This window comes from Sphaerodactylus townsendi, linkage group LG11, assembly GCF_021028975.2.
Source record: "Sphaerodactylus townsendi isolate TG3544 linkage group LG11, MPM_Stown_v2.3, whole genome shotgun sequence".
In the NCBI taxonomy this organism is placed as follows: Eukaryota; Metazoa; Chordata; class Lepidosauria; order Squamata; family Sphaerodactylidae; genus Sphaerodactylus; species Sphaerodactylus townsendi.
Window position 1 is genome coordinate 42,376,295 of NC_059435.1, and position 25,771 is coordinate 42,402,065.

General features: G+C 39.9%; 1 protein-coding gene across 1 annotated transcript in view; it reads left to right on the forward strand.

Annotated features, from left to right (window-relative positions):
- The window catches only part of RAPGEF5 (Rap guanine nucleotide exchange factor 5), a 122,359-nt gene that overhangs the window by 8,299 nt on the left and 88,289 nt on the right, over positions 1–25,771 (forward strand). The window contains exons 2-7 of the mRNA XM_048510892.1: positions 7,697–7,747; positions 8,766–8,872; positions 11,657–11,778; positions 12,963–13,131; positions 15,185–15,251; positions 22,022–22,070. Of these exons, the coding sequence (XP_048366849.1) occupies positions 7,697–7,747; positions 8,766–8,872; positions 11,657–11,778; positions 12,963–13,131; positions 15,185–15,251; positions 22,022–22,070 (565 nt within the window). The remainder of the gene's footprint in view (positions 1–7,696; positions 7,748–8,765; positions 8,873–11,656; positions 11,779–12,962; positions 13,132–15,184; positions 15,252–22,021; positions 22,071–25,771) is intronic.

Sequence of the window (25,771 nt, forward strand, 5' to 3'; positions counted from 1 at the left end):
GAGTAATGTCACAGTGATTTCATTAAAATTTATTGAGCGATATTACAGTGATTTCATTAGAATTTGCATGACCCCGTATATACTTTATTTGCAGTTAATTTTTGCTGACATCTTGAGCTTTTCTTGTATTTTTTAGCTGATTGCTTGTCAAGCTTGACAGACAAGGGGGAGAGGGAGATGGAGAGCCCCTGTTATTACCCATCACCCTCTGCTGCTTTTCTTTTATTATTGTTAGGAAATGAGTGGCAGGAAGAACTTTTTGGCACCTTATTTATTTCCTGCACAAAACTATTCTGAGAGGTGCTGAGTCCCACCAGCATCACTCTATGCTGTACTTAAGCTAGGATTCAGCTGAATGATTCCCATTACCAAGGGAGCTGCCTCCCTGTGTTCCCTGGCTGTACAGTCTTAAATTTGCACGCAGGTTTGTATACCTTTGTGATATTCGCATCCTTGCAGCTTTTGCTGTTCCGTTAAGTATCTTAAGTCTGAGGAGATATTATATTCTACTACTTTAATCGGTCCGTAGCTCATATGTGCAATCTTTACACTTACTTCATTTTATGTTTACCTTGAAACATATAAATGAAGAGAAACTCTGAATTCTTTTTCAAACCAGGAAACAAGACCTGTGATCAATTGTCAGGTTTGATATATACTGAACTTTCTATTTTGAATCACCCCCTATAAAATTTTTATGTCGGGACGGTTGATCATGCTCAGTCAGTTTTGTTGGCTTTTCCCAAGACAGTGATGCTAGATGGCAACAGAATGAATGAGGTAGTTTTAACTTCTCAAAAATAGTTAAGGTAGTTTACTATGTACATTTCAAAGAATGATTGACAGCTGTTGGTGACTGCTGGTTTGATATTTCTTTGAGCATATAAGAAGGCACAGTAAAGACAAAGTAGCTGATGATGATTACTACAACCACTCCTACCAGGTAGAGTACTATGAAGGGGTTGTTACTTCATATTCCTGGCAGGAAATACTCTTATTTGATTCCATTGGCCTTTTGACCACAATTTTTTAAAATGTACATCGAATACTATTTTATGTCTCCTGGGTCTGCTTGCTCCTGTTACACTGGGCTTTTAAATCTGTTTTATCTGCACACTTCTATTACTTTGAATGCGTATCCAGGTCTTGGTTGTGACTGGGTGAATTCTTTTGAATTTGAATTCTTCAGTTTTTGTTTAAACACTTTCCCCCCAACAAGTATGCATGAAGCCTATACTCTGAAATAACTGAAGCCAGGAGCAAAGCTCAAGTAGGTATTTGTTATTTAGCCTCAATCCAGTTAAATGTAGATGTGCCTAAAACAGCAGTTGGAGAATTATGTCTTATTTAACTCATTGGTACTAGCTTTTGAGTAAATGTGTATAGAACTGGGCTTTGGTTGCAGTGGGATATGCACTTCAATCTGAGGCATATGTACTTGGAACTACGTCTCACAGAACTCAGCAGGGCTTACTTTCAGCTAAGTGAACATTGAACTGTTGCCTAATCATAACTAGTTTTTGATTAATTGCTTAAAATGGGGAAGGATGTTTGTGTGTGGATAACTGAAAAGTTAAAGAGCCCCATCCAGGGGTGGGAGGTTGAATCTGTTGGTGGAAGTGGCGTGTGGCTGCACCGGTGGATTCACCCTCCTTGTGACACTTACCCCAGCGGAAGAGCAATTTTGCTGGTGTTCCGTGGCCACCGGCCCCCTGGCATTGGGACACGGCACCAGGCTTGGCACCAGCATCCCATTGTTCCTGCCACTGGCATAGCAGGAGCAGGCCAGGGGTGTGGCAAGGATGAGCTGACTTTAGTGGGTTCCCTTCTGGCCATTTGTGGCTTCATGCCTACAAATCCAGACTTATGCCACCTGGCTCTTGGATGGGGCTGAAAGACTCGTTAAACTTAGTGGAATTTACTTACAAGTCAGCATGATTGGCAATTGTTTTGTCCATTAAAGAACAAACTCATTCTTCTGTTCACACTTCAGTACTAGGAAGATATAAAACAAGCTTTAATATGTCGCCTGAAAAGAAGAGCAATTGCTTGAAATGCAACAACAGGACAAAACATATAGATGTTTCTTTTCAAGTTCTTGAAAACCGGTTACTGAAGTTTATACTGTACTGCCAGAAGTTATGCTTTGATCTGTTAATCTCCCTTCTGAACTATGAAAGACACATACTGAGTAACAGCACTTCTAAGATGCTGCTCACAGGAAACAAACAAAGCAAATATTTTATTTAGTTTCTTCTGTAGCACCTGCTTCCCTTCCTAACTAACAGGTTTCAACACCAACCTAATATCTTAGTACGTGAACTCTTCCTCTATCACACTCTTCAATGTATGGCCTCCATGAGACTTGGATCCTTCCCTTCAGCTATCTTAGGAAGCCTCTTTTTTCCTCCCATGTGTAATGGTAATTGTGCTAGAGCAGGCTTCCTTTTTGCCTAATCATGCCAGTCCCAGTTATTGATTGCTTCATACTGACTTTCAGAAGCTCATTCAGTATGTTTCCGCTCACTCTTAATTCTCCATGCATAATATCCTCCAGGGGACTTTTCAACCTCAGCTGACCTTTAACTTGGCCTGCCACCTTTCCGCCCTGACATTTCTATTGTGCTCTTGGGTCATCTCAGCAATTAAGTGCCATGACATCCCTGATGGCCATCCTGACCATGACCCTCCACTCATCTAAATTTCTTGCCCGCAAACACTTATGGCATAACTCCATCCATTCTCCCTTGCTGTCCCTTGAGTTTGGAACTTCCTCCCTGAATATGTGTGCTGGGCCATGTATTTTTCCCATCAAAAAATATAGTTATCCTTTTCACATTGAGATGTTCCCCATCACAGTTTTGATATATCATGGGTTGGCATAAGAAGTTAAATGGGATTTTGTTTTACTTTTGTGGAAGCCGCAAACAACACCTGAAGGCCAGCAGATGAGGCAGACTTATTCACTGTACAAAGGGAGGGCCCAAAATGTTACATGGATTTCCAGATTGCCGGGGTGGGTGGGTGCTGCACCCCTAACCCCTGCAATGTGGAAGAGATAACTGTATTGCCAGAGTACTCAACAAGGCAAAGATGCACAATCTGACTGAAGTGTTGATAAAATTTTATTCAGGAACCAACATACTTGATAGTAAAGAGAAGACACAGAGATATGGTCCTAGCTATTTCACAGGCTGAGCAAGAAGTTTGGAACATCTGAGAGGAAGCTGAATAGTTTACATTAAAATATGTAATTGGATGGAAATTTTTGGCTGTTGATTTACAGTGAGGTTGGGTTGAAATTCCAGCATGCAATTAACAATTCTAACGTGATGGACATGGGAATAAATCACTGTGCACTGACTGTGCAGTTACATGGCATTAAAATCCACCTTACAATAGACCAGAAATGAAAGAGAGTGTGCTTTTACTTTGCTGTATTTCTATGAGGCATTCTTTTCAACAGTGGGCCCTAGTTTACAGAAGGCAAAACAGGAACACTGTATAAGTATGGGTAATGAGAAAATATTATCAGACCTTTATTATTTTTCTTCTGAAATGCTTGGATGCATTTTTGTCTCAGTTATACTCTGTTTTGTATTATAAGAGGTTTATGAACTTATTTCCTGTCTATTTTGGCACACCTGATTTTTCTATGGAAAAAGAATTTGGTGAACTCATTCATGGCAGGATGTGGAGAATATAATGTTAGCAATACGGGTATTTCTGGGTGAAAATTCAGACAGTAATTGTTCAGAAAAAGTAGTTTGGTATTCTATCTGGTAGAAGCATTTCCTTCAAAAGTTTTCTTCTGGCCTAGGAAACTACCTCACTGTCTTTTCCTCAAGATGTAATGTATTGTAACTAGTTATCTTTTTGAGCATTACTTTGTACTGAACACAAAGGTTTGATGAATTCACTGTTGTACTATGAAATAGCAAAGATATCTGCCTTGCTTTCCTGCAAAGTCGTTTAATAAATCTTCATGTACACTTGTTTGATAAAATGTAACGTCTTGATTGAATGGATGTAACTTTGTAGGACGTGCAGTTTGTGTTTCTTCCTTAATCACAATAAAACAAAAAAAGATAGCTTTTCCCTCAACAAGAGGGAGAACAGAATTCAGTTTCTGGAAATTTAGGATAATAGTTACTCTTTCTGTATTACTTTTCACATATTTATCAGCTGTGACGGGTAGTGGTGGTGAGAATAAAGGAAAACTGTATAACAGCATTAACTGTTGCTGAAATAAAAACAAGCTTACCCCCATCATCTTTAGTTCATTGCATTTATGTTAGACTTTCCCCCTCAAGAGCTGCTGAGAGGTAGGGGTGAAATGCACAGAATTCTAGTGGTACAGGTTTATCTTGCGTGGATCAGGTAAATCATGTAATTTGTTCTGATATCATATATGAACTTTGTAAATTTGGTGGAAGAGAGCCCCTATAAGAAATCTTGGACTTGGAGGCATCTGATAATTTCTGCAGTCCTATACTAGGCCAGTTTATAGAAAACTAGGAACTAAGCTCTATCCTATTAACTCCTACCTGACCCCATTTACCTAATGAGATCCTATGACTGTGTTTAATGGGCCTAGGAAATAACAAAATCCAAATTTACCAAGATCAGGGATGCTGATGGGGCTTTCCTTGTCTCCTTCCACATTTGCTTTTGCTGAGTTTGAAGTTGGTTTCCATACTGTGATAGCAGCATCAGCTGAGATATGGAGAGGAAGATGCCATTCTGCTGCCCCGTGGTTGCATGCCATTTATTTTTTTGGTTATATGTATGTGCTATATTCATAGTCAAATATTACTTAGAGGCCCAAATAATGTGTACAGTGTGCTCAGGTCCCAGACACTTTCTGGGATCCCAGATACATTCTAGTATAAAAGTACATTAGATTTTTGGAGATTTTGTCACTGCATCTATAATCTTTATGACTATAATTGCTAGAAGGTACTAGATTATTTTATAATTATAATTGCTAGAAGGTACTAGGAGCCGCGTGGTGTAGTAGTTAAGTGCTTGCACTGCCACTCACACGGTCAGGAGTTCAAGCCCCCTGTGGGTCAGATATCCTGGCAGCTGGCTCATGGTCAACTCAGCCATCCATCCATTCCTTGGTCGGTAAATGAGTACCTAACACATAGCTAGGGGGTAAAGAATAGCCGGGGAAAGCAGTTGCAAACTACCTCACAAAAATGGCTTGCCTGTGAAATCACTGCTTGCAGTGGCATCCCAGGGTCAGACACGACTGAAGGGGAAATTTTACCTTTACTTTACTAGATTATTTTGGTGATAGGAAAAAAGCTACAATAATTTAATTGATTTGGGAGGATAAATAAATGAGTTCTGAATTGGAATATATTTATATTCACCTGCCCTCTATTTGTCAAATGGTTTCTTCATCAAGTCAGTACACATTTGCAATCAGGAGACAGGCTACAATGAGACAGAATTGAATTTCATTGTAATAAGCCAGTTTACATATAAATAAGCAATGTCATATAGCAAAGAGTTCTGACTAATGCAAAATGATAAGTAAGCTTTCAGTTGGATCCACCCAGTTTTCTCCTTTTATCTCAGCCAATTTGTCTCCTTATTACAGCCTCTATTCCACATGGCTGTTCATGGAGGCCCCATGATCCCAAACAATGGGTGGGGGACTTGGCAGCAGCCTGAATAAGTAATGGGAAGGTGGCCCAGGGCAGAGCCCTGTGTTCCCCAATCACATGGCCCTCTGCCTGGCCCCTTCCAACATCAAAGTTAAGCCCCATGCCACCATGTTGTCCCACTCATCTACTAGCATGCCGCTTTGGGCGGCCACCTCTTCTCTTGCTCCCAGTCCTGCACCACAAACACAGCCCTAGGCAAGTCTGAGGGAGTAGGGCTTCAGGTTGTCAAAAGGGACCCCTTTATTTTTCACAAGTAGAAAATCTGTTTTGAGCCAACCCTTTGTACTACCACTGATAATTGCTAGTGGTGCTGTATACATGTGGAAGCAGCCTTATATGTTTTTGCTAACCCTGTTAAGATTTCCAGTCAGGTACTTTTCCACAGTTCCTGTGAATCTTTGGGAAGGGTAAACTTGGTCCAATAGAGACAGTATCCAGACTTCTGGCTATTTCTACTGAGAGTCCATCTAGAATGCTCTGCTTAGGCCCTAGTGCCTATCTAACAGAACTAGGTAGGCAGTAGGACCCAAGCGGAGCTTTCTAAAACAAAGAAAGTCAAGCATGTGATGGATGAAGTTACAATTCTACTGACTACTTTTTGCTAAAAGGGTATAGGATGGGTAGAAGTCTGGTGAAAGGTCTTATCTGGGCATAGTGGGAGCTGTCCAAACACTGGAGAACATGCACAGTTCAAAACCACCATGTACACTATAGTTGCAGAGCTGTTGGACAGAGGACAAATATCCTTTGTCCAGCAGAAATGTGAGAGCAAAGGAAAGAAATTCATGTGTATATATATATATATTAACTACACTCTATATTTCTATATTTTAACTACACTCTACCACAAACAAATATATCCAACCATGTGGTCAGGAGAAGATAGTCAAATAAACTACTCCGTGGCTGTAGGCAAGGTTTAGTCTCTTATATTCGCAATTCAGGACAATACCTGTTCTGTGTAGCTTGTAGTGAAAAGGGTGTCTTTTGCTCTTCAGTTGATAAAACGCAATAAAATCTGGAAACTGAATAGAGGTGGGGAAGGGAGATAGTGAGGCATTGGCTACTGGAGGGAGACATAGGAAATATGCACACTATAAAGGGTAAGTGGGCTTTAAAGGAATGTGACAGTTTAATGACAAATATTTAAACAAGGGAAAGAAAACAGATCTGAGATAATTCTGTTCCGTTTTATATTGTGCTATCTCTTATTTTCCACAGAACAGAGTTCATGATAATACAAATCACAACGGAAAATGCTATTTTCTGCCTAAACATATATATGGAAATCACATTCTTTCAGTAACATGAATCTAATGAATTATTTCAAAATTCATACACTCTGTTACAATTACTTCTGAGTGTTCCCCTTGAAGAACAGTTCTAATGCCGCACATTTTAGCTGACAAGGCGTGACCCACTTACTCTTCTATCAGTGCACAATGAGAATGACTTCAACAACATTTCTGCTATTCCAGAAAGATATCCTCCAGGAAAAGTGATATGTATTTGTATTTACTTAAGTTATACCCTACCTTTCTCCTCAGTGGGGGAGTCACAGTGACTTACACTGATCTCCTCTCCTCCATTTCATCCTCACAACCACCAGGTTAGGTAGGTTAGGCTGAAAGTATGTGACTGACCCAAGGTCACTTAGCAAGAGTCTGTGGCAGAGTGGGGATTCAAACTGGGTCTCCCAGATTGTCCAGCGCTCTAATCGATATCGTACTCTGGTTCTCTAAAGTCTGGAGATCAGTTGTAATACTGGGATAACTCCAGGCCTCACTTCCAATGTTTCTGGTTTTGGGATGTGATGAACAATATGCCATTTTAAAAAAAATAACAAGTCCAATTTTTTAAATGGTAGAAATTAAACTTTTACTCTTTCAAGTGCCTCAGTATCTTTTTAAACATTACAAATTTGTTTCAAGTGCTTTTCAAGCTTTCATTGATTGCCAGCTTATTTATTATGTTTTGTATGCTTGTTAAATGACAATCACAATACATTTCTCTTGCAGATTATATCCAGAAGAATTTCAAATCCATATCTGGAAAACCCTTCCAGCAAGGTATTTTTTAAATCTCATTTAATGCTAACTTTTTTTTGCTTCATGTGTTCATTCTTTTGCATGTCTTCATTCATACTGCCTGAAGCTATGTACATCTGCGCTTCTGAGTTTAGAATAGCTATGTAGGTCAAAGTTTTCTAATGTAAACATAGTTTTTACTGCTGATAAGGAATACTGATTATACATATAGAAAGCTCAGTGTTGGTGGCAGGGGCTAGCTACGGCATGGCCAGACAGAACAGAGTCCAAGCAGGCATCAAGTGAGGTGTAGTCAAGACTGGACAAAGTCAGGGCAGGCAGGAGGCCCTCTGAAGTTAAGGCACAGGCAGGAGATCAAGCAGGCAGCCTGAGAGCCAGAGGCCAGAGGAAGACTAAGCATGTGGAGCTTACCAGGAAGTACATTCATTGCACCCAGGCAGAGTCAAGCCCAAGGCAGGCTTTATATACGAAGTCCTGGCTATGAGACTGGGATCCTGCAAGAGCTCAATGCTCCTCAGATGCAGATGCCTCCATCTGGCAGAGCCTTCTGTCATAGCTTGCAACAATGCGAGCACTTTTTCTTTGCAGCTATAGCTTCTGTCTTTGCCTCCCTTGAGCAGCTGGCTCATTACTGCTCTTCTGAAATACCTGAAGGCTCTCCCAGCTGCATAACATCAGGCTCTGCCCAAGCTTGCAAGGAAGAGCTTGGAATTGTCTTCTGCCTGCAGTTCCTTGCAGGGAGCCATTTCTGAATGCACCATGTCTTCAGGCTCTACATCAGAGTCCTCAGTGCCCAGGGGCTGGCTCATGACATCATGCTTGTACTTTTCAGTTGTGTTCTGTAACATCTGTGAAGTCTTTTAGAATGCTATAATCCTGAAGGCTTGTATAACGGTACATTTGAGCCAGCCAGTTAGGTAGTGCTCTGGTTAACACTGTGGTTCTCTTGTTCTGGCAAACTGCACCTTTTCAAATTAACCATATAAAAGCCTAATCCGTCACAGCTTGCATAACTCTGTGCTCTATTTGTCTTCTACAGATTTATGGCGAGGATGCCTTATGTGCTGGGAGAGCTCTCAGAAATGTTTTCATTCTACAAGCTTCTGATATGATGAACGATAGAATGTCATTGGTGGGACTTTGCAGGTAACCACGTTTGCCTTTTGTTTTAATAACACATGTCTTTCTTCTTGCTGTGTTTTCCTCCCTTGGATTTGCAGGCTGGATAAGCCAATGTGCTAATGTTCTGGCCCAGTGGACAGATGATCCTACTTTATCCTACCTTTTTTCTGTTATCTACATGGCAGTATATGAAGAGGGTTATCTTTGACAGTAATTCCAGAGAGGTAGCTGGAAATATTGATGGCAACAAAAATAATTCAGCTGGTAGTATCTTAAAATACTAATAGAATTTTATTCCATGAGTTTTTCTGGACTAGAAACCACTTATTTATATATAATGAGTGACTCTTCCTTAGGTATGGAAACAGCACAGGCTTAAGGGGCCATGAAATGTAGTTATGTCACATCTATATACTTTCCCAAATGTGCCCCTATTGAGGACATCTAAATTAGGGGATTGGGGATATACATACCCCAAACAGATTTTTTTCTACGAACTTGGGAGACTCCTGGCGGTGGTGGCAGCTACTGTGACACCCAGGTGCCTGGTGGCTGCTTCAGCAATATGTGAGGGGAGAACCCTCAGTGGGTGCTGCTGAGAGCTATGATGGGTATGTGGGAAAGTCTCAGTGGGCCCATCCTAAAGTGCTGTAGGTGAGCTGCTGAAAGTGGAGGTGTGGGGGGCGGGGAGAGGTGGAAGCCCCAGGGGAGAGAGAGCATGCTGAGGTAGAAAGAAAGAAAGAAGGAGAATGCTGGGGTTGGGTGACAGATTGATGGGTAGGGGGCAGAAAGAGAGATCTGATGAGTTGGGGAGGCAGAAGAGAGAGTGAGATGAGATCGGGAGCTGAGAGAGTATCAAAAGGGGTGAGAGGCAGAAGTAGGAGAGAGAGAGAGCAGGAAACAAAGGTGGGGGAATACCTCCTCCTCACAAATTTCTTGCAGATTCCCACTTATTCAAATCTAATGAAGAAAAACAGAGAATGTTCATTAGTTTTGCTAAGCTTGTAATGGGCGGGGCGTCCCAAGTTTAGCCAAGTAGTAATTTGGTAAGTGAAATGCCAAGTATCTGGTAATTCATGAGAGCAATCTTCAAATGAAAAAAGAAAATCTGAGGGAGACAGTATAGCAGTGATTCTGACATGAACAGTGGCCCATTTATATGGATAAAGTTAATATCATTTATTGATTCATAACATTTGATACAAGGGAGTTGCAGAGCAAGTCTACTCGTATTTTAGAGAGTATGAGAACAAAGTTAAAGACTGGCTAATCATGCATACTAATACATTGGTCTCTTTTCTAAAAAATAGGTGATAGGATTTTGGAATGAACTATTGGATTTAAAATAGGATGCAGTTCATGCAGTTGTGATTTGCGAGCTCTGCTGATGAACATATACTGACGAACATGACAAATATTAATGAAATGAAAGACATATTTGTTAAATAACCACCTCAAGATACTGATGAACTCAAATCAGACTTAACTTTTGCTAATGAAAGCAGCAAAACAAAGTATTAAATTTTAAAATAATTTTTGTATAATGTCTCAATCTTGGTTTTTCAAAATCATCCTCTTAGTTCCTGTCTCAAATAAGAAATTTCTGGAAGCCTTTCTTAAAAAAATAAAATCGAACTAACTGTCATTAACGGACCATCTAACATACAATCTTTCAGGAGCTGGGTTGCCGACTCTTGAAAGGTCTGATACTTTAGCATTCTAGTGAGATATGTACTCTTTCTATTATTCACATGAGTGTCAGTACTCGTGGTTGATAAAGCAGCCCAATTCCAAAGATGGGGGGGGGGGGGGGACTACATGACTTGGAAGATGACAGAAGTCTCAAATGGCTTATGAATAAATAAAATTATCTGTATAAACCTGTTTGGAAAGGGCAAGAAAAGTCTACATTGAAGAAATAACTTGCCAAATCTTGAGAAAATTAGAGGGAGGGTAAAGGAAGAATGGATGCGAGGCTTCTTGTTAATTTATGAAGTGAAGTCTTGTTCTTTCAAGACCAGTGTGAAATTTAGTGGGGTGTTTTAGAAAAAGCAAATACATCCACTTTTCCCCTCTCATGCAGCATATTCTGTACTTCCTTGTCCTCCTTGTCCTGCCAGTATGCATGAACAGCTAAACAGAATCTCTAGGCCTTTGTAATTTATGGGCACCCAATTCAGGAGGTGGGCAAATCCCTCTCTGGATGTGGTGAGGGCCTACACCAGCTGAAATGCCTACCCCAGGGCACTTACCCCAGTGGTGGGGTAAATCTGCTGATGCCCAGCTGCTGCGGGGCCTGGGACAACTGACCATGGTGCCTAGCCTCACATCAGTGCTCCTGGCCTGTGCCACCCCAGCTGCATCAGTGTGGTGGGGGTGTTCTGGGGTGGACCAGGGGGTGGAGCTGACCTTAGTCAGCTTCCACTGCCTGCCCAGCCCCTGTACGCTGGTGACAGCTGACACAGAGAGACACAACCTTTTCCATGGCAAATCTCTGCTATCCCTGATGAGGAATTCTTGGGGGTGGGGGGGGGGGGAATTGTTTTTGAAATTGAATTTTTTTTTAAGGGGGAAAGGCGGGGCACAGATATGATAAAAATAATGGTTTTGTACTACTAAACCTGTGCTGTTCATAATTTTCATGTACAAGTAAGGTTAACATTCTACTTCATGTTCCCGTTAAGCGTAGGTATTGTTCTGTAGATATTATTTTATGTGGTATAAAAATTTGGCAGCCTCATGAAGAAGAGCTTTTTCTTATGTTAGTGTTCTTTAGAATGCAGCCTTATAATCTATTGTCTTTGCCAGGAGAAGTTGTACTGGATCTGAACTCATAGACTGGCTCTTGGAGTACTGTCCTTTCATCAAGAGTAGATCTACCGCAGCTGGTGTCTGGCAGCTCCTGTTGAACATGGGAATTATGTTATCAGGTTAGTTTTACAAAAGCAGGTCTAATGGTCTCAAGAAAGGTATTCCAGTTTCACTTGCCATTCTGATCCTTTTCTGGACATTTGATTTATAATATTAACAGAGGAACAAAGGAAAAGGCAGATATCCATTCTAAAATTTTTCTTCTGATATCCTACTTCTGATATCCTACTTTCCTTTCATTTGTGATTTCATATCCTGAATAATTGCCATCTTCCAATGCAGCTGATAGTATTTATATCTACATTTAAATGGACAGGCATTTTTGGTAGACATATTGAAATGTGGTTTTTATAAAAGAAAATGTTTTATCTTACATGTTCTTTTCTGCAGGTCTAATGGTCTCAAGAAAGGTATTCCAGTTTCACTTGCCATTCTGATCCTTTTCTGGACATTTGATTTATAATATTAACAGAGGAACAAAGGAAAAGGCAGATATCCATTCTAAAATTTTTCTTCTGATATCCTACTTCTGATATCCTACTTTCCTTTCATTTGTGATTTCATATCCTGAATAATTGCCATCTTCCAATGCAGCTGATAGTATTTATATCTACATTTAAATGGACAGGCATTTTTGGTAGACATATTGAAATATGGTTTTTATAAAAGAAAATGTTTTATCTTACATGTTCTTTTCTGTTATTAATTGAGCCTGCAGAACTTCATATCTTTTGATTTCAGTCTACATCTAGGCCATTGTCAAATGTTTGGCTTGCCTCATCTTCTTGATAAGAAATTCTCCTTGTTTTTAAAAATCAATTTCATAGTCTTCATTCACCTAGAACTTTGTAGAATCTAGAACGTTGGAATCTAGAATCTAGAACAACTTGCTTTCATGGGTAACCTTCAGGCTCTTCACAATATGTTTAAGATTCTCTTTTTCAGTTCTATCATTTTTTGTCTGCCTATAATGTTATTATTGTAGATCTTTTCAGTACAATACAGTACAAGGCTTTCAAAAACAGCATACAGCTGTAAAACTGATTTTTGAAATATGGCACCTCAGTTAGTTCTAACCATGTTAATACATTGTATGTGTAAATGTGCCCTTAGTAGTAACTAAAATCAAATCAGAGGGAAAATTTCCAAGAATTTATTTAGTATTTTGCTGGTGCTTTTTGTTTCATAGCAGATTGGTAAAAGAAACTCTCTAAAAATCATTCATCTTTTTTCTCCCATACAGTGGATCGACAAATCTGTTTTCAAGATAACTATGCTTTCTACCAGTTTTCAGCTGATGAGTGTACATATCTTTTCTGTGAATATGAACAAGATGAAGGATGGAAAAATGGTGTTAAACTTCTGTTGCAATTAGTGCCTGTTATTCCTCCAAGGATTAATGCATGCAATCTGTAAGTATATCTTCTTGTAACTGTTCCTAATGAACTTTTTTGGAATGATATTAGCTGTAGTAGCAAATCTTATAGGCCATAATCCAGAAGGGGAGGGGCAGCATATCAAATCCAGTAAATCATATCAAGTAAGTGTTGTAATAGAATAGCCACAGGTTGTCAGATGATTTCATAAACTCATTATTGGTGTGGCTAGGGTGGTAAAATTGTATTTTAGCAGCATTTAGGGGAATAGAAATTTATACATTCTTTGAATTTCACTCTTGTAACGGATTTTATTCTGACATCATAGTTCTATCACCATGGCAATGGGGTCATGTGGTTGAAGATGACAGGGAGTAAAGAAAGGTTGGAACTAGGGACATAAAATGTCAATTCTTTATGAGACAGGAGGATGTGACAAGGGAGTTTAGGGGGACTACAGAGACATAGTAGACTGTCAGGCTTATCTGCAGAGCAGCAGCGTTTGCTTATTCAAGGTTTCTGGGTGGAAAAAGTTCCATGTCTTGTGGAACTCAGACAAGCAGAATGGCTTTCTTAGGTCTGGATCTGTAAATCCTAAAATGATAAGGAAAGGAATATTAATTCCATAATAATATAGCCAAATCTACTGGGAAGAAGTTGTCATTAATCTTGGTAAATGCTACAGAAAATAAGATTGTAAGATAATAGAAGTTTTCAATTTGAACCTTTTGGTTTCAGCAACAGATTTCTTTTAATTTGGGCATGTCTGAATAAAATATCCTTGGATTTGGAAAAAAGCTGTTTGGGAAATGGTTATACTGTAAGAATACCATGTTTTTATGCTTCATAATGCTCCATGCACCAACTATGTTTGATTCATTCATTGTGCATCAAGCTAAGTGCAGTTCCTACTTTCTGTCGTTGGATGAATGTATGCATATTAGAGCTGTGCATTCAGAAAAAATAAAGCCTAAAAAACTGAAAAAAACCCCAAAACAAATGAAACTGAAAAACCAGAATCCCTTTTTGGGCTGTCCCACAGTCCATTATATGGGCCATGGGTATTTTTTTAATCTAATTTTTTAAAAAACCCATGAGTGAGGCTGGGAATTGGGCTTTAAATTTTAACTACCGACCTTCCAAAAACCTCAGCTTGGCTGGTGCTTTGGTGGGCTTCCAGGTTGGTTTTGCGGGGCCCCTTTGCTGGATTTCTCTGGAAGGAGCAATGCCCAGTGTGTTTGTTGTGAGGGGGGAAGGGCAAGGAGATTGTAAGCCCCTTTGAGTCTCCTGCAGGAGAGAAAGGGGGGATATAAATCCAAACTCCTCCTCCTCCTCCTCCTCCTCCTCCTCCTCCTCCTCCTCCTCCCTCCCTCTTTCCTTTCTTCTCTCTTCTTCTTCTTCTTCTTCTTCTTCTTCTTCTTCTTCTTCTTCTTCTTCTTCTTCTTCTTCTTCTTCTTCTTCTTCTTCTTCTTCTTCTTCTTCTTCTTCTTCTTCTTCTTCATTCTTTGCTAAGGAGATGGGGGCTACTCTTTTGAGGGTCCAGTAACTTTGGACACCCTGAACCAAACTGTACCAAACTTGGGGGGTGCCATCATGATAGTCTCCAGATGATACCCTAACATTTTGGTACCGATACGTCCAAAAATGCGCCCCTTGCAGGAACATCCCAGAAATTTGCCCAAGAATCTTTGTTCTGCGTTGAGTTTTATGCATTTCTGTCAATGGGGGTTGCAGGCTGGGGGGGGGCACATTTCTGAAGGCAAAGTCTCAAAACTTTCATGGTCTCATCAGGAGACTTCCCTAATGATACCCCCCCAGGTTTGGTGCAGTTTGGTTCATCGGGGCCAAAGTTATGGACCCTCAAAACTGTAGCCCCCATCCCCTATTAGCTCCCATTGGAAACAATGGGGGATGGGGCATCCCCTTTGGGAGTCTATAACTTTGGACTTCCTGAACCAAACCTCACCAAACTTGGGGGGTAGCATAAGGACAGTCTCCTGATCTGTTGTGTTTTTTTAATGAGCTAATTTTCTTGGGTGTTTTTTGGAAGTCTTCCTTCACTTTTCTATTAACCCCTCCCTTTTTAAAGGAACCATCAGAAGATCGAAGACACAAATGAGACTAATGCTGAAATTCTTGCTCGACTGACTTCTGCGGTAAGTTTTTTTTGCAAAAGAAGTTAATTATTTCTCTTTTGTAAGAGGATGGATATATCACAATATTGATATTTTGTATGCTTGGTAATGTAATAGGGTAGTTAACAATATTATTGTATAATAGGTAGAATTTGTGTTCTCCCCCCTTTTTCCCTCATAATTTAATCTTGCCCTTCTTCCCAGAAAGCTCAGAGCAGCGCACATGGTTCTCTTTTCTATTTTATCTTCACAACATGCTTATGAGGTAAGTTAGGCTGAAAAATGGCAACTAGCCCAAAATCACTCCAAGTGTTTCATGGTTGTGTAGTAATTTGAACCTTGCTGTCTGTCAGTCCCCTGCACAGACAATAAAGCGCTTGTAGGTTTTCAAGGATTTTATTGAAGACGTATGAGAGACAGAAGAAGACAGTTCTGGCAAAAAGGCACCAAGCAGTTGATAATATGGATAGCATAATCCCCACTGCCACATGGGAACAGAGAGAGTTAGAAGTGTCCACCCTGGAGGCCCTTCCCAGCCATGGAACTCCAAGGCCAGCACTGTTGATAGTGAGGCAGCTGCAAAATCTCTCACAGAGATTTCCTCCCTCACAAGAGCATCCTGCACTGTCCCTCCTTGAGGTCCAGTGCTAACCCACCATGTCACAATAATGAACAGTAACTAAAAATGCTATGGAATTAGGCAAATGTACCACCACTGCTAACAGGGAAAGGCTATTGTTATGGTTAGCCTTCATATAATCAAGGGAATATATGTATGCCTTAGTCTATGGACAAGTGTCGTTTTTCTCATACACACTGAGTTTGGCTGAGGAGATCCTAAGAAATGTACTGGCAGATCATTATCATGTATTAAAAGCCTAGATATTGAAGTAACAGGAGATTAGTTTTTATTCTTAGAGATGAGGGTATGGGCTGACTCTATGCATCTCCCGTAACTCCAACAGAAAACAGCAGTTAAACTGGAAATTGATGCTAGCTCAATACATACTTCAGGAATCTGGTGTCAACATTGAGGTGTAGGCAGGAAAGGATGTGCTGAAGACAAGTCATGTCTAGATTGGAACTAGTGAAAATTTGAGGCAAATCTCCTAGAGGATGACTCAAGTAGAGTCGAGTGCAGGCCCAGGTTAGAGTCCAAAAGCCTGCCCAAAGAATGGGCTAGAGTGAGAATGCAGTACGACAACTAATGCTGGCTAACGGGGGAAGCTATTGTACAAAGAAGGAAATGAGAAGTCAAGAGGAGACATACAGACACACACCCAAAATAAGGATATATAATCACATAGGCAAAAAAGTGTCTGGATGTTATCCAGGAAGAGAAAGCCTTGATCTAAAAGAACCAATGTTTCTATAATGGTTAGAATGCTGTACTAGATCTGGAAAGCCCCTGTTTGCTTGCTTACTTTTTCATGGAAACCTATTGGGTGACCTTGGGCCAGTCACTCTCTCTCAGCCTAACCTACCTCACAGAATGATTGTTGTGATGAAATGAAGTGGGTGGGGTTTAGAAAGATGATTTAAGAGAAGAAGAGTTTTGGATTTATATCCCCCCTTTCTCTTCTGTAGGAGACTCAAAGGGGCTTACAATCTCCTTGCCCTTCCCCCCTCACAACAAACACCCTGTGAGGTAGGTGGGGCTGAGAGAGCTCCGAGAAGCTGTGACTAGCCCAAGGTCGCCCAGCTGGCATGTGTGTGAGTGTACAGGCTAATCTGAATTCCCCAGATAAGCCTCCAGAGCTCAGGCGGCAGAGCTGGGAATCAAACCCGGTTCCTCCAGATTAGATACACAAGCTCTTAACCTCCTACGCCACTGTTGCTAAGTAGGTTTGCCAGATCTGGGTTGGGAAATACCTGGAAATTCTGGGGATGGAGCCTATAGAGGGCATAGTTTGGTGAGGGGACAAAACTTACTGGATTACAATGCCATAGAGTCCACCCTCCAAAGCAGCCATTTTATCTAGAGTAATTGATCTCTATTGTCTGGAGATCTGTTGTAATAGCAGGAGATTTCCAGGGCCCTAACCCTAACCCCTAACCCTAACTGTAAGCCATTTTGTAACCCTAATTGTAAGCCATTTTGGTCTCCATTGGAGACAAAAATGGAAAACAAATAACAAAAAATTATTGTGTGAGCAGATATGACTGAAGGCGAGGCTGAAATTTTTCTGGAAGAACAGTTTTGTCCTCCTTATCTGTTTACTAAAAGGGTACCATGAGCTCCCCGGCTCAAATTGTGGTTGATGCAATATCACAGTCTTGTTGCTTGTTATAATTGTCTGGATAACAAGTTTTTGGTTGCGTTTTTCTTCTTTGATATGAGAGTCTGAACTCTCTGCAGTGTTTTCACAAAAAGAACAAAGATTTGCCCTTATCTCAGGTGAAATGCATTCAAAAGGATTACGGTATTTGCCAAGTCAAGTATGTAACAATCACCAGTACATAAAATATTCAAGTGCATTGTTATTTTGTAAACTAAAGCCAAGGTTAAGAACTAAGTATGAATGCCAGTGAGATATAGCTTTATTGTTACATGACTGGATGCTTTATAGCTCCCATTTAACATTTTCTTAAGCCTTTTCTGTTTAAATCCCATAGTGAAGTACCTGTACTATTAGAGAAGATATTCTGCCTCTAAGGTTCCCTTTTATTGATGACTCTGGTTGGAATCTGCTAATAAAGAAAATGCTTTAAAACAATGGAAGGGTGAGGGACTTTTGAAGGATAACAGTTGTGTTTGAATAGTGCCCATTCAGACTGTAGGAACAACAGCAGAGGACTCTTTTCTTGATCAGAAACACTGTGTTTTAATCATTAAAAATTAGGGCCATATGAAAGATTTAGTGTTTATGTGGAATGTTCTCACTGAGGATGATATTGTTCATGATAGGAATTTTAACTTTTGCATAAAGGAGCTGACTTAACAAGGATGATAAATGCTTGAATGGTTGCAGTTGCTCAGGATATCTTTCTGAATATATTATGTTAATTCGCTCTATTTGGTACCATTTTAAACTACTAGATGACAGATCTTATTTTTATCTCATATTTATCTCATGGAAAAGGATGCTTTAGAAGTGTGCCGTATTTTAAATATGATGACATTGAGAGAAGGACTGTTTTATTGTGTGAGCAAATATGGCCGAAGGGAAGGTTGGAGTCTTTCTTAGAAAACCGTATTGCCTTTTTTGTCTTGGTCAACAGAAATTACTGAAAAAAGCTTATCCGTTCCTGGCCTATGGGCATGGTAATTGGGTACCTAATGGATACAATTGTTTAAACAAGCAATATCTAAAATGGGATATAAACAAGCAATATCGAAAATGGGATATAATTTAGACAGCATATTTAGTTTTTGCTGGTGGGTGAAAATGACTCTATAAAAGCATTTATTTTATATCTCATTCTGTAAATAAGGAATTAGTATTTCAGTCTTGTCAGTATTACAGTTGCTTGAATTTTATGGGTTAAGAAAAAAGATACAAAGTTGCCTATTTGCGTACTTGGCTAATAAATATAAATGACATATACCACCTATTGAATGAAGCAAAGGGAATTGGAAGCATAGTAAGAATAGCAAGTATGCCTAAGTTTGAGAGCCTCTAAAATTTGCATGAGACAGATATATCCAGTGCTTCATGTCTAGAGGAGCCTGGAGAAGCCTTTACATATTTGGGTGAGATGTGAAGAGTTGATGTATTTTGTCTGCAGAATAAGGATCTGGAGTGCACACAGACCCAAAAACTCATTCCAGAGCTAATTGCAGCATGGGCAACAGGGCTGCTGAAGAGTCAGGGCTCCTGTTTTGAGCATCCCTGATTTTATATGGGTGAGGCCACCTTGACTCTAAGCCCCAAGCCATCATGTGGGTAAGGCTCTTACTCTTCCTTGCCACATCTTCATTAGTGCTCAAAGGAGATGTGCTGCATCCATTTCCCCTTGCTGTGAGATCTATGATTCAAGAATAATGGCATCCCTCAATGGGTCCCTATCCCAGGTACATGAAGGCATAGAGGCCCCAGATTTCTATTATGAGGATCACCCTTCATCTCCCGAACTGATGCTTCAGGATGCTCACCTAAGTTGGACCGTATACTACTGAAGCAACATTTTCTTTTCGCTACTCTCAACATGGGTGGGAATCAACCTGGTCCTTGGTAAGCCAACTTATGGTCACCAAGAGGCCCCTCTGCAGATGACTGGTGAGGATGTCACATCCCTCATCCAAAAGATGTACTTTATTGGCCATGTACAGTGTGAAAGACAATACTGGATGCTTGGGTGCACAATCTAAGTGCTACCAATGGTAGCAGTGCAGCCCCTTCCTACAACTCACCATTCACTTTAGCATGCTCTGCTTCCAGATGCCCTGGTGCACTGCATACTTCCAGACATGCTGCTGAAACATATCTGCCCATACAATCAGCACATCAGACACAAGTGCTCAGGTGCTCAGATTCTACTAGGGCTTGCAAAATAATGGACTTACCACCTGCACATTTCCCCATGTTCTCAGGTGAATTAATATGATGTGGGGTAAGGTAGACCCCTTCAGGTATACCCTTTTCAACAAAAATAACTAAGTAGAATTGTACCTTCGTCTGCCATGTACTGGATCATCTTTGTTGCAGAATTCTCTTCTTGGATCCTAGTGCTTACCTAGCAGAACTAGATAGCACTAGGACCCAAGTGGAGCATTCTAAAACAAAGACGGTCCAGCATATGGGGGATGAAGTTACAATTCTACTTACTACTTTTTGTTGAAAAGCGTATAGTGGTGCACTTAAAATTACAGAAATGTTTAGTAAAAAGAGCCACAAAATTTGGGTTAGATCCAGCCAAATTTCCCCACTCAAGCTCATCTAATTCTTCTTCCTAGAACATTTTAATTTTAAACCATTTCAAAAGGCAGAAGTTGGCTTCATGATGTACTATTTCTGTACCCTTTTCAACAAAAAGAATTAAGTGGAATTGTACCTTCATCTACCATGTGCTGGACCATCTTTTCTTTAGAATGCTCCGCTTGGGTCCTAGTGCCTAACAAAACTTTGTAGGCACAAGGACTCAAGTGGAGCATTCTAAAACAAAAAAGGGTTTGGCATGTGGCCGATGAAGTATCAATTCTACTAAGTTCTTTTTGTTGAAAAAAGTATATCTGAAGCGGAAGGGAAATTTTGCATTATCAGGTACTTAAGATTTTTTGGAGAGTCAGAAATTCTTGGGGAAGTTTAAGGTTTTTTTTTTTGCTGTGCCTTGTCTCTGTCTGAAGGAGAGAGGCCTCTTACATCATAGCATGAATATTCACAAAGAATGGCACCAAAAATTTGCCTCTCATTTTATAAATTATATGCTGTGGGAATGAGAGCATAGCATATAGAGTAGTTCTCTTGCATTCTTAGGAGATCTTCCTGGAAGAATAAACCTGTAGAGGAACAGTTCATTAAGCTCCCCCAGCGGAAAAAAAACACACCTTTCAGCAGCAATCACCTGTTTCATAGATGTGTACTCATAGATGGAATGAAACAAGTAACCAGAGGAAAAGGGCAATTTTTGTATCTGAGTCAGAATCTTTTCTTGCTCATTTTCCTGCTGATCTTCTACTGATGGTCACAATGACATGCAGACAGGAAAATCCCTCCCATCTTATTAAACATGAAATCCAAGGGATGAGAGGATACTTGAGAATTCTAGATCCCTTGATAAGCAGGCTATTTATATCATCAGTTTTATTTGTTGAGGGGGTACAAGGCTGTTGATCCAGTGTCATATAATGAGTTGGTATCTTGAGCTTTGATGAATTTTAAACAAAGAAGGAATGTATTTATAGTAACAGGCTGTTAAGTGTGCGCGCGTGTCTGTGTGTTTGAGAGAGAAATCTGGTTATTCACAAAGATTTTTCCCGTTTGATGGTAATATATTTTCTTCTGAATCATTATTTGACAGGAAAAGCTATACTTTAAATTATGGGATTTTATCCCATACTTTGCCTCCACTACTTAAAATAAGCCAGGGGTCTGCAGCCTGTGGCTCTCCAGATGTTCATGGACTACAATTCCCATCAGCCCACATAGAATTCTTGGATACAGACTTTTACAGAACTGAACAATAGAAGTGTCCAGCATCATTGACTGTGCACTGAGAATGGTGATGTCATTACAGTGATTAGCATTGCTGGTATTTGAATTACCAGTATGAAAACACATGATACATCAGCCATGGGGAAACTAAACAGGTCTGGTCAGAACCCGGATGATAGTCACTGGGTGTCCCATGTAAACAGTCTCAAGCTCTATAGTGAAAGAACAGTTGAACTAAAATTTAAGTGAATAAGAATTAATGTACTTGATTACCTGTTACAGCAGATAAGAAAATTAACTTCCCAAGTTATCCTGTTTTTAATAACTGGCTTCTATACTTTATAAATCTCTGAGGGGAAATGATGGTGGCAGTCATAGCAACATCCGCTCCTGTGAATAAATTTTAATATGTGACATGAAATGGTTGTCAATTGCTTACTGCCCTAGTTCATGTTTTGTCTAAGTAAATCCTCCAGTGGCCTTTTGTAACTGTGCTGAAACAAGCAAGATTTTTTTAAAATGAAGATAGAGAGTCATTGAATTTTTTAAATTAAGTACATGACCATGGGATCTGGGGTCCCAGACTGCTGATAGTGCTGGTTTCTGTAGCTTCTGAATGAGCAGCTGGTTTTCTCTTGAAGTCTGTAATAATTTCTATCAGGGCAATTGTATTGCTTTATCTTTTTCATTTATTAGATGCAGAGAGAACTGGCTGCTGTTCTTGCAATCAAGACGAGAAAATCAGGTGTGTATAGCAAGCTTTTGATTCTGCAGTTTGAGAATGTGTTGAATGACAAATAGTTTAAAATTGTGGACAAATGTTTTGTGTGTACCTAGGAATATTTACTGATGTTTTGTTCATGTGTTGCTCTTGTTTATCTTCATCCAATGAAAACGAGCTGGTTTCAGCTTACAAATGTGTAGGTCCTGTTTTTTTAAAGGTTGTTTGGTTTCTATTGCTCTAACACTCTCTTTGACTTTGAATTGTACTGGATGGTTTATTTCACTTTTTAAAATGTATATTATTCAAACATCTGGGTGTATGTCATCAAGATTGCTTTCTTTTCCTTTCTGGATTGTTGCACTGGTGGTTAGGAGTGTTTGGGCACTGGGTGTGTGTCAGGGTGATAGAGAATACATTAAAGGGTGGGTCCTTGATGCCCTCCCCCCAAGATTTGTGTAGTACTACCATTTGCATACACTGCTTGCAGATATATACAGGATCAAATGGAAAACATAAAAACTTAGTTATATTTACTCACCTTAGCAAATACTTGAGAATAGAGATGCATGTGGTAGGATGTAAGTAGTTGAGTTTGAATGCCCTATGGGAACACTGATACAATTTTGGTTTAGAAATCAGGCAGCTTTTTTAGCAGTTTCATGAACACCAACAAACTACTTGAGCTACTGTTGGCAAAGAAACCAGAGCACTGAATCCTTTGTTAATGGAATCCTAACTTGACTTTGTATTGCAGTGTTGGGCTGTGGCATTTTAAACAAGTTTCTCTGTTCACCTAAGGGTGAAACTATAGCAATATGTGCTGTTTAGATAATGAGGTCTTACAGAGGCCATATTTTTCAGTATTATATTAGTCCTGCGGTAATGCCTGTTTGACCAATTGAAGTATGCATATTTCTAATTTTGTGTACGCTTGCAGATTTTCAAAAAATTAAACTCTGCTGTTAGTGCTGCTGCATGCTTCCAGTTAAAGTAATACATGTAAAGTGATTGTTGGATCAATCATTACTTTAAGTTTTAGATTAGATTAAGGTTTTAATCATTTTTAGAGACAGAGTACATTAGGATGGCTGATTACTGTAACAGGCAGGATGCTATACAGCAGCAATAAAGTTTATCAATGCAGACTGTGTAATGGGAACTAGTGTAATAGAGTTCAGCATCTTGGTTTGACAGAGGTTTTTCAGTCAGTCAGTATTTGGATATTGATGTATATAATGTTCTTCCCCTGGTGCCAGGGTAATTTGATTTAAATCAAATTGATTTAAACCCTAATTTAAATCACTAGTCAGTAAGACTTGATTTTAATAATAGTTTTCTACATAAAGTCTCATTCGTATTGGTATAATTGTAACGTTTGCAACCAGATGAAGGTTTTATGTTTAGATTAGTTTTACAGTTCTATCAAAAATTGCTGGTTTGGTGTTATACTAAGAAAATACACAGCTCACCTCTCAATAATTTCATAATGATCTATCTTCAGTTTCATTTGGGCTATCAGGACTTGTAGTTCTTCATTACAGTGCTTGCATTTTGCATGTCTGCCTTACTTATATGTAGAGGAACTTCATTAAAATATTCCCAAACTTGTTTTTTTATAATGGCCTGCTCAAGGACATAGGTAAGGGGGGCGGTTCTTGGGTTCAACCCCCCCTTACATGTCTGAAGCTCCGCCCCCCGTTTGAGTTTTTTCAGTGGCAAAGCCACAAGGGAGCGGAGGGTGTGTCGTGCACTGGGCGCACGCCTGGGGGTGGTGCAAAAATCACCCCAGGCCCCGCCCCTTCCCCCCACGCGCCCCTCCATGACGCCCTCCCACCCCCTTCCCATACTTACCTTAGTTCTTTTTTCAGAACTTTTTCAGGCTTCCAAAGGCCTTGTTCTCAGTAAAACCGGCCTGAGGAACTACAGTTCCCAGGAGACCTTGGGGCTCACAAGGTCTCCTGGGAAATATAGTTCCCATCAAGCCTTTTTTTTACTGAGAACAAGGCCTTTTGAAGCCTGAAAAAGTTCTGAAAAAGGAACTAAGGGGGGGAAGGGGAAGGGGGATGGGGGTGTGCTGCAAAGGGGGGGCGCGCCACGGGGGAATGGGGGCGTACTGCGGGGGGCATGGGGGTGCCGCGGAGGGCATGGGGGGCAGAAAATGTGGAATGCGCACCGGGCACAGTTTGGCCCAGCTACGCCTCTGGATGTTTTTCTATTTTTTAGTGGGTTTTTTGGTTTTTGGCCTGCAGGGGGTGCAGTTTTTAGGTTAGCAGCACCAAAATTTCAGGGATTTGTTGGGATCTCCTCACACTATCTTGTGGTCAGAGACTATGAAAAGTAATGAACTGTATTTTATAACAGAGTGCCATATTCTAAATTTAATATTTTAATTGCAGAATTTTTAAATTCTTAGATGACTTCCTTAAACTCTAGCTATAACTGCCATCTTTCATAACTATAATCTACCAATTATCCCTCAGATGTGTAAAATATGATGTTTTATAGGGGTAGAATCCTCTTTCCTGTTTGACATTTGAGAAATTGATCCCTGGAGATCTGTTTTCTGTCTGGAAACCAGCATAATGAGTACCCTTCTCAAAAGGAAGTTAATGACCGTTTGTGCACTAGTGATAGGAAATTGCATTGCGTTTCATATCCTTGTCAATTTAGAAATTAGCATTACAGCAAAGTCATATTTATTTAAATTGATTGAAAATATATACCATAACAACTGAGGACACTGGAGAACCCTATGATTAAAAAAAGAACAAGGAATATCAGTGACATTTGTAAATTTGGTATGTACAGTTGTTGTCATGTTGGTTTCAGTGGACAACCCCCTTGGAGGTTCCCCCCTTGGAGGTTCCCCCCTTGGTGGTCCCCATAACATCTGTGGGACCTACCGCTCCCTCTTGGGAGGGTTTAGTTTTTGGATGCAATATATTGTACACTGGAACACTGTTTTAATAGGGCTTTTAGCTGTTTTAATTTTAATAGAGCCAAACAGATGTTTATTTATATTTGTAAATTGTTTATGTTTTTAATTGTGCTCTATCTATATATTTAAAATGTTGCGCATCGCTCAGAGCCCTCCGGGAGAGGGCGGTATATAAAACTAATAAATAAATAAATAAATAGATAGATAGATAATGATAATGATAATAGTTAAGGAGACTACTGTTGGAATGCAAAGATACGATATGTGTGGCTGTCATTTTTTGCCCCAGACTATGTTGGCTGGGTAGTGTTACCCTCCCTGCCCTCTGTTCTGGCTGATTGATCCCTGCCTTTCCAAACAAATTATATTCCTCATTTCCTTTTAAGAAAATAAAGAACATACTTGCAAAATTATGTAATGTGCTTATTCAGGATTTATTTAATGGGGGGGGGGGGTTAAGTTTCCTTTGCCCTTGTCCTTCATTTGAAGCCACCTGAAAGCTCACTCTCTGTGGGAATTCTGTTTGCCAGATTATAGTTCAGAATAGAATTATCTCCAGATGAGTGGTGGCCCTTCTGGAAAGCCAGGGCTGATAATGGAAGTGCTGAAGCAATCTTAATTTTGGCTGCAACCGATGATACATGATAATGATTATCCATCTTAAGTGAATCTTCCATCAAGGTTAAAGTAGGTTATGGCTTTCTCTAAAATAACTCTGGTGAAATTAAATAAGCTTTACATCTCAAGGAGGGCAATCCTCTCTGTACATAAATACACCCACTTT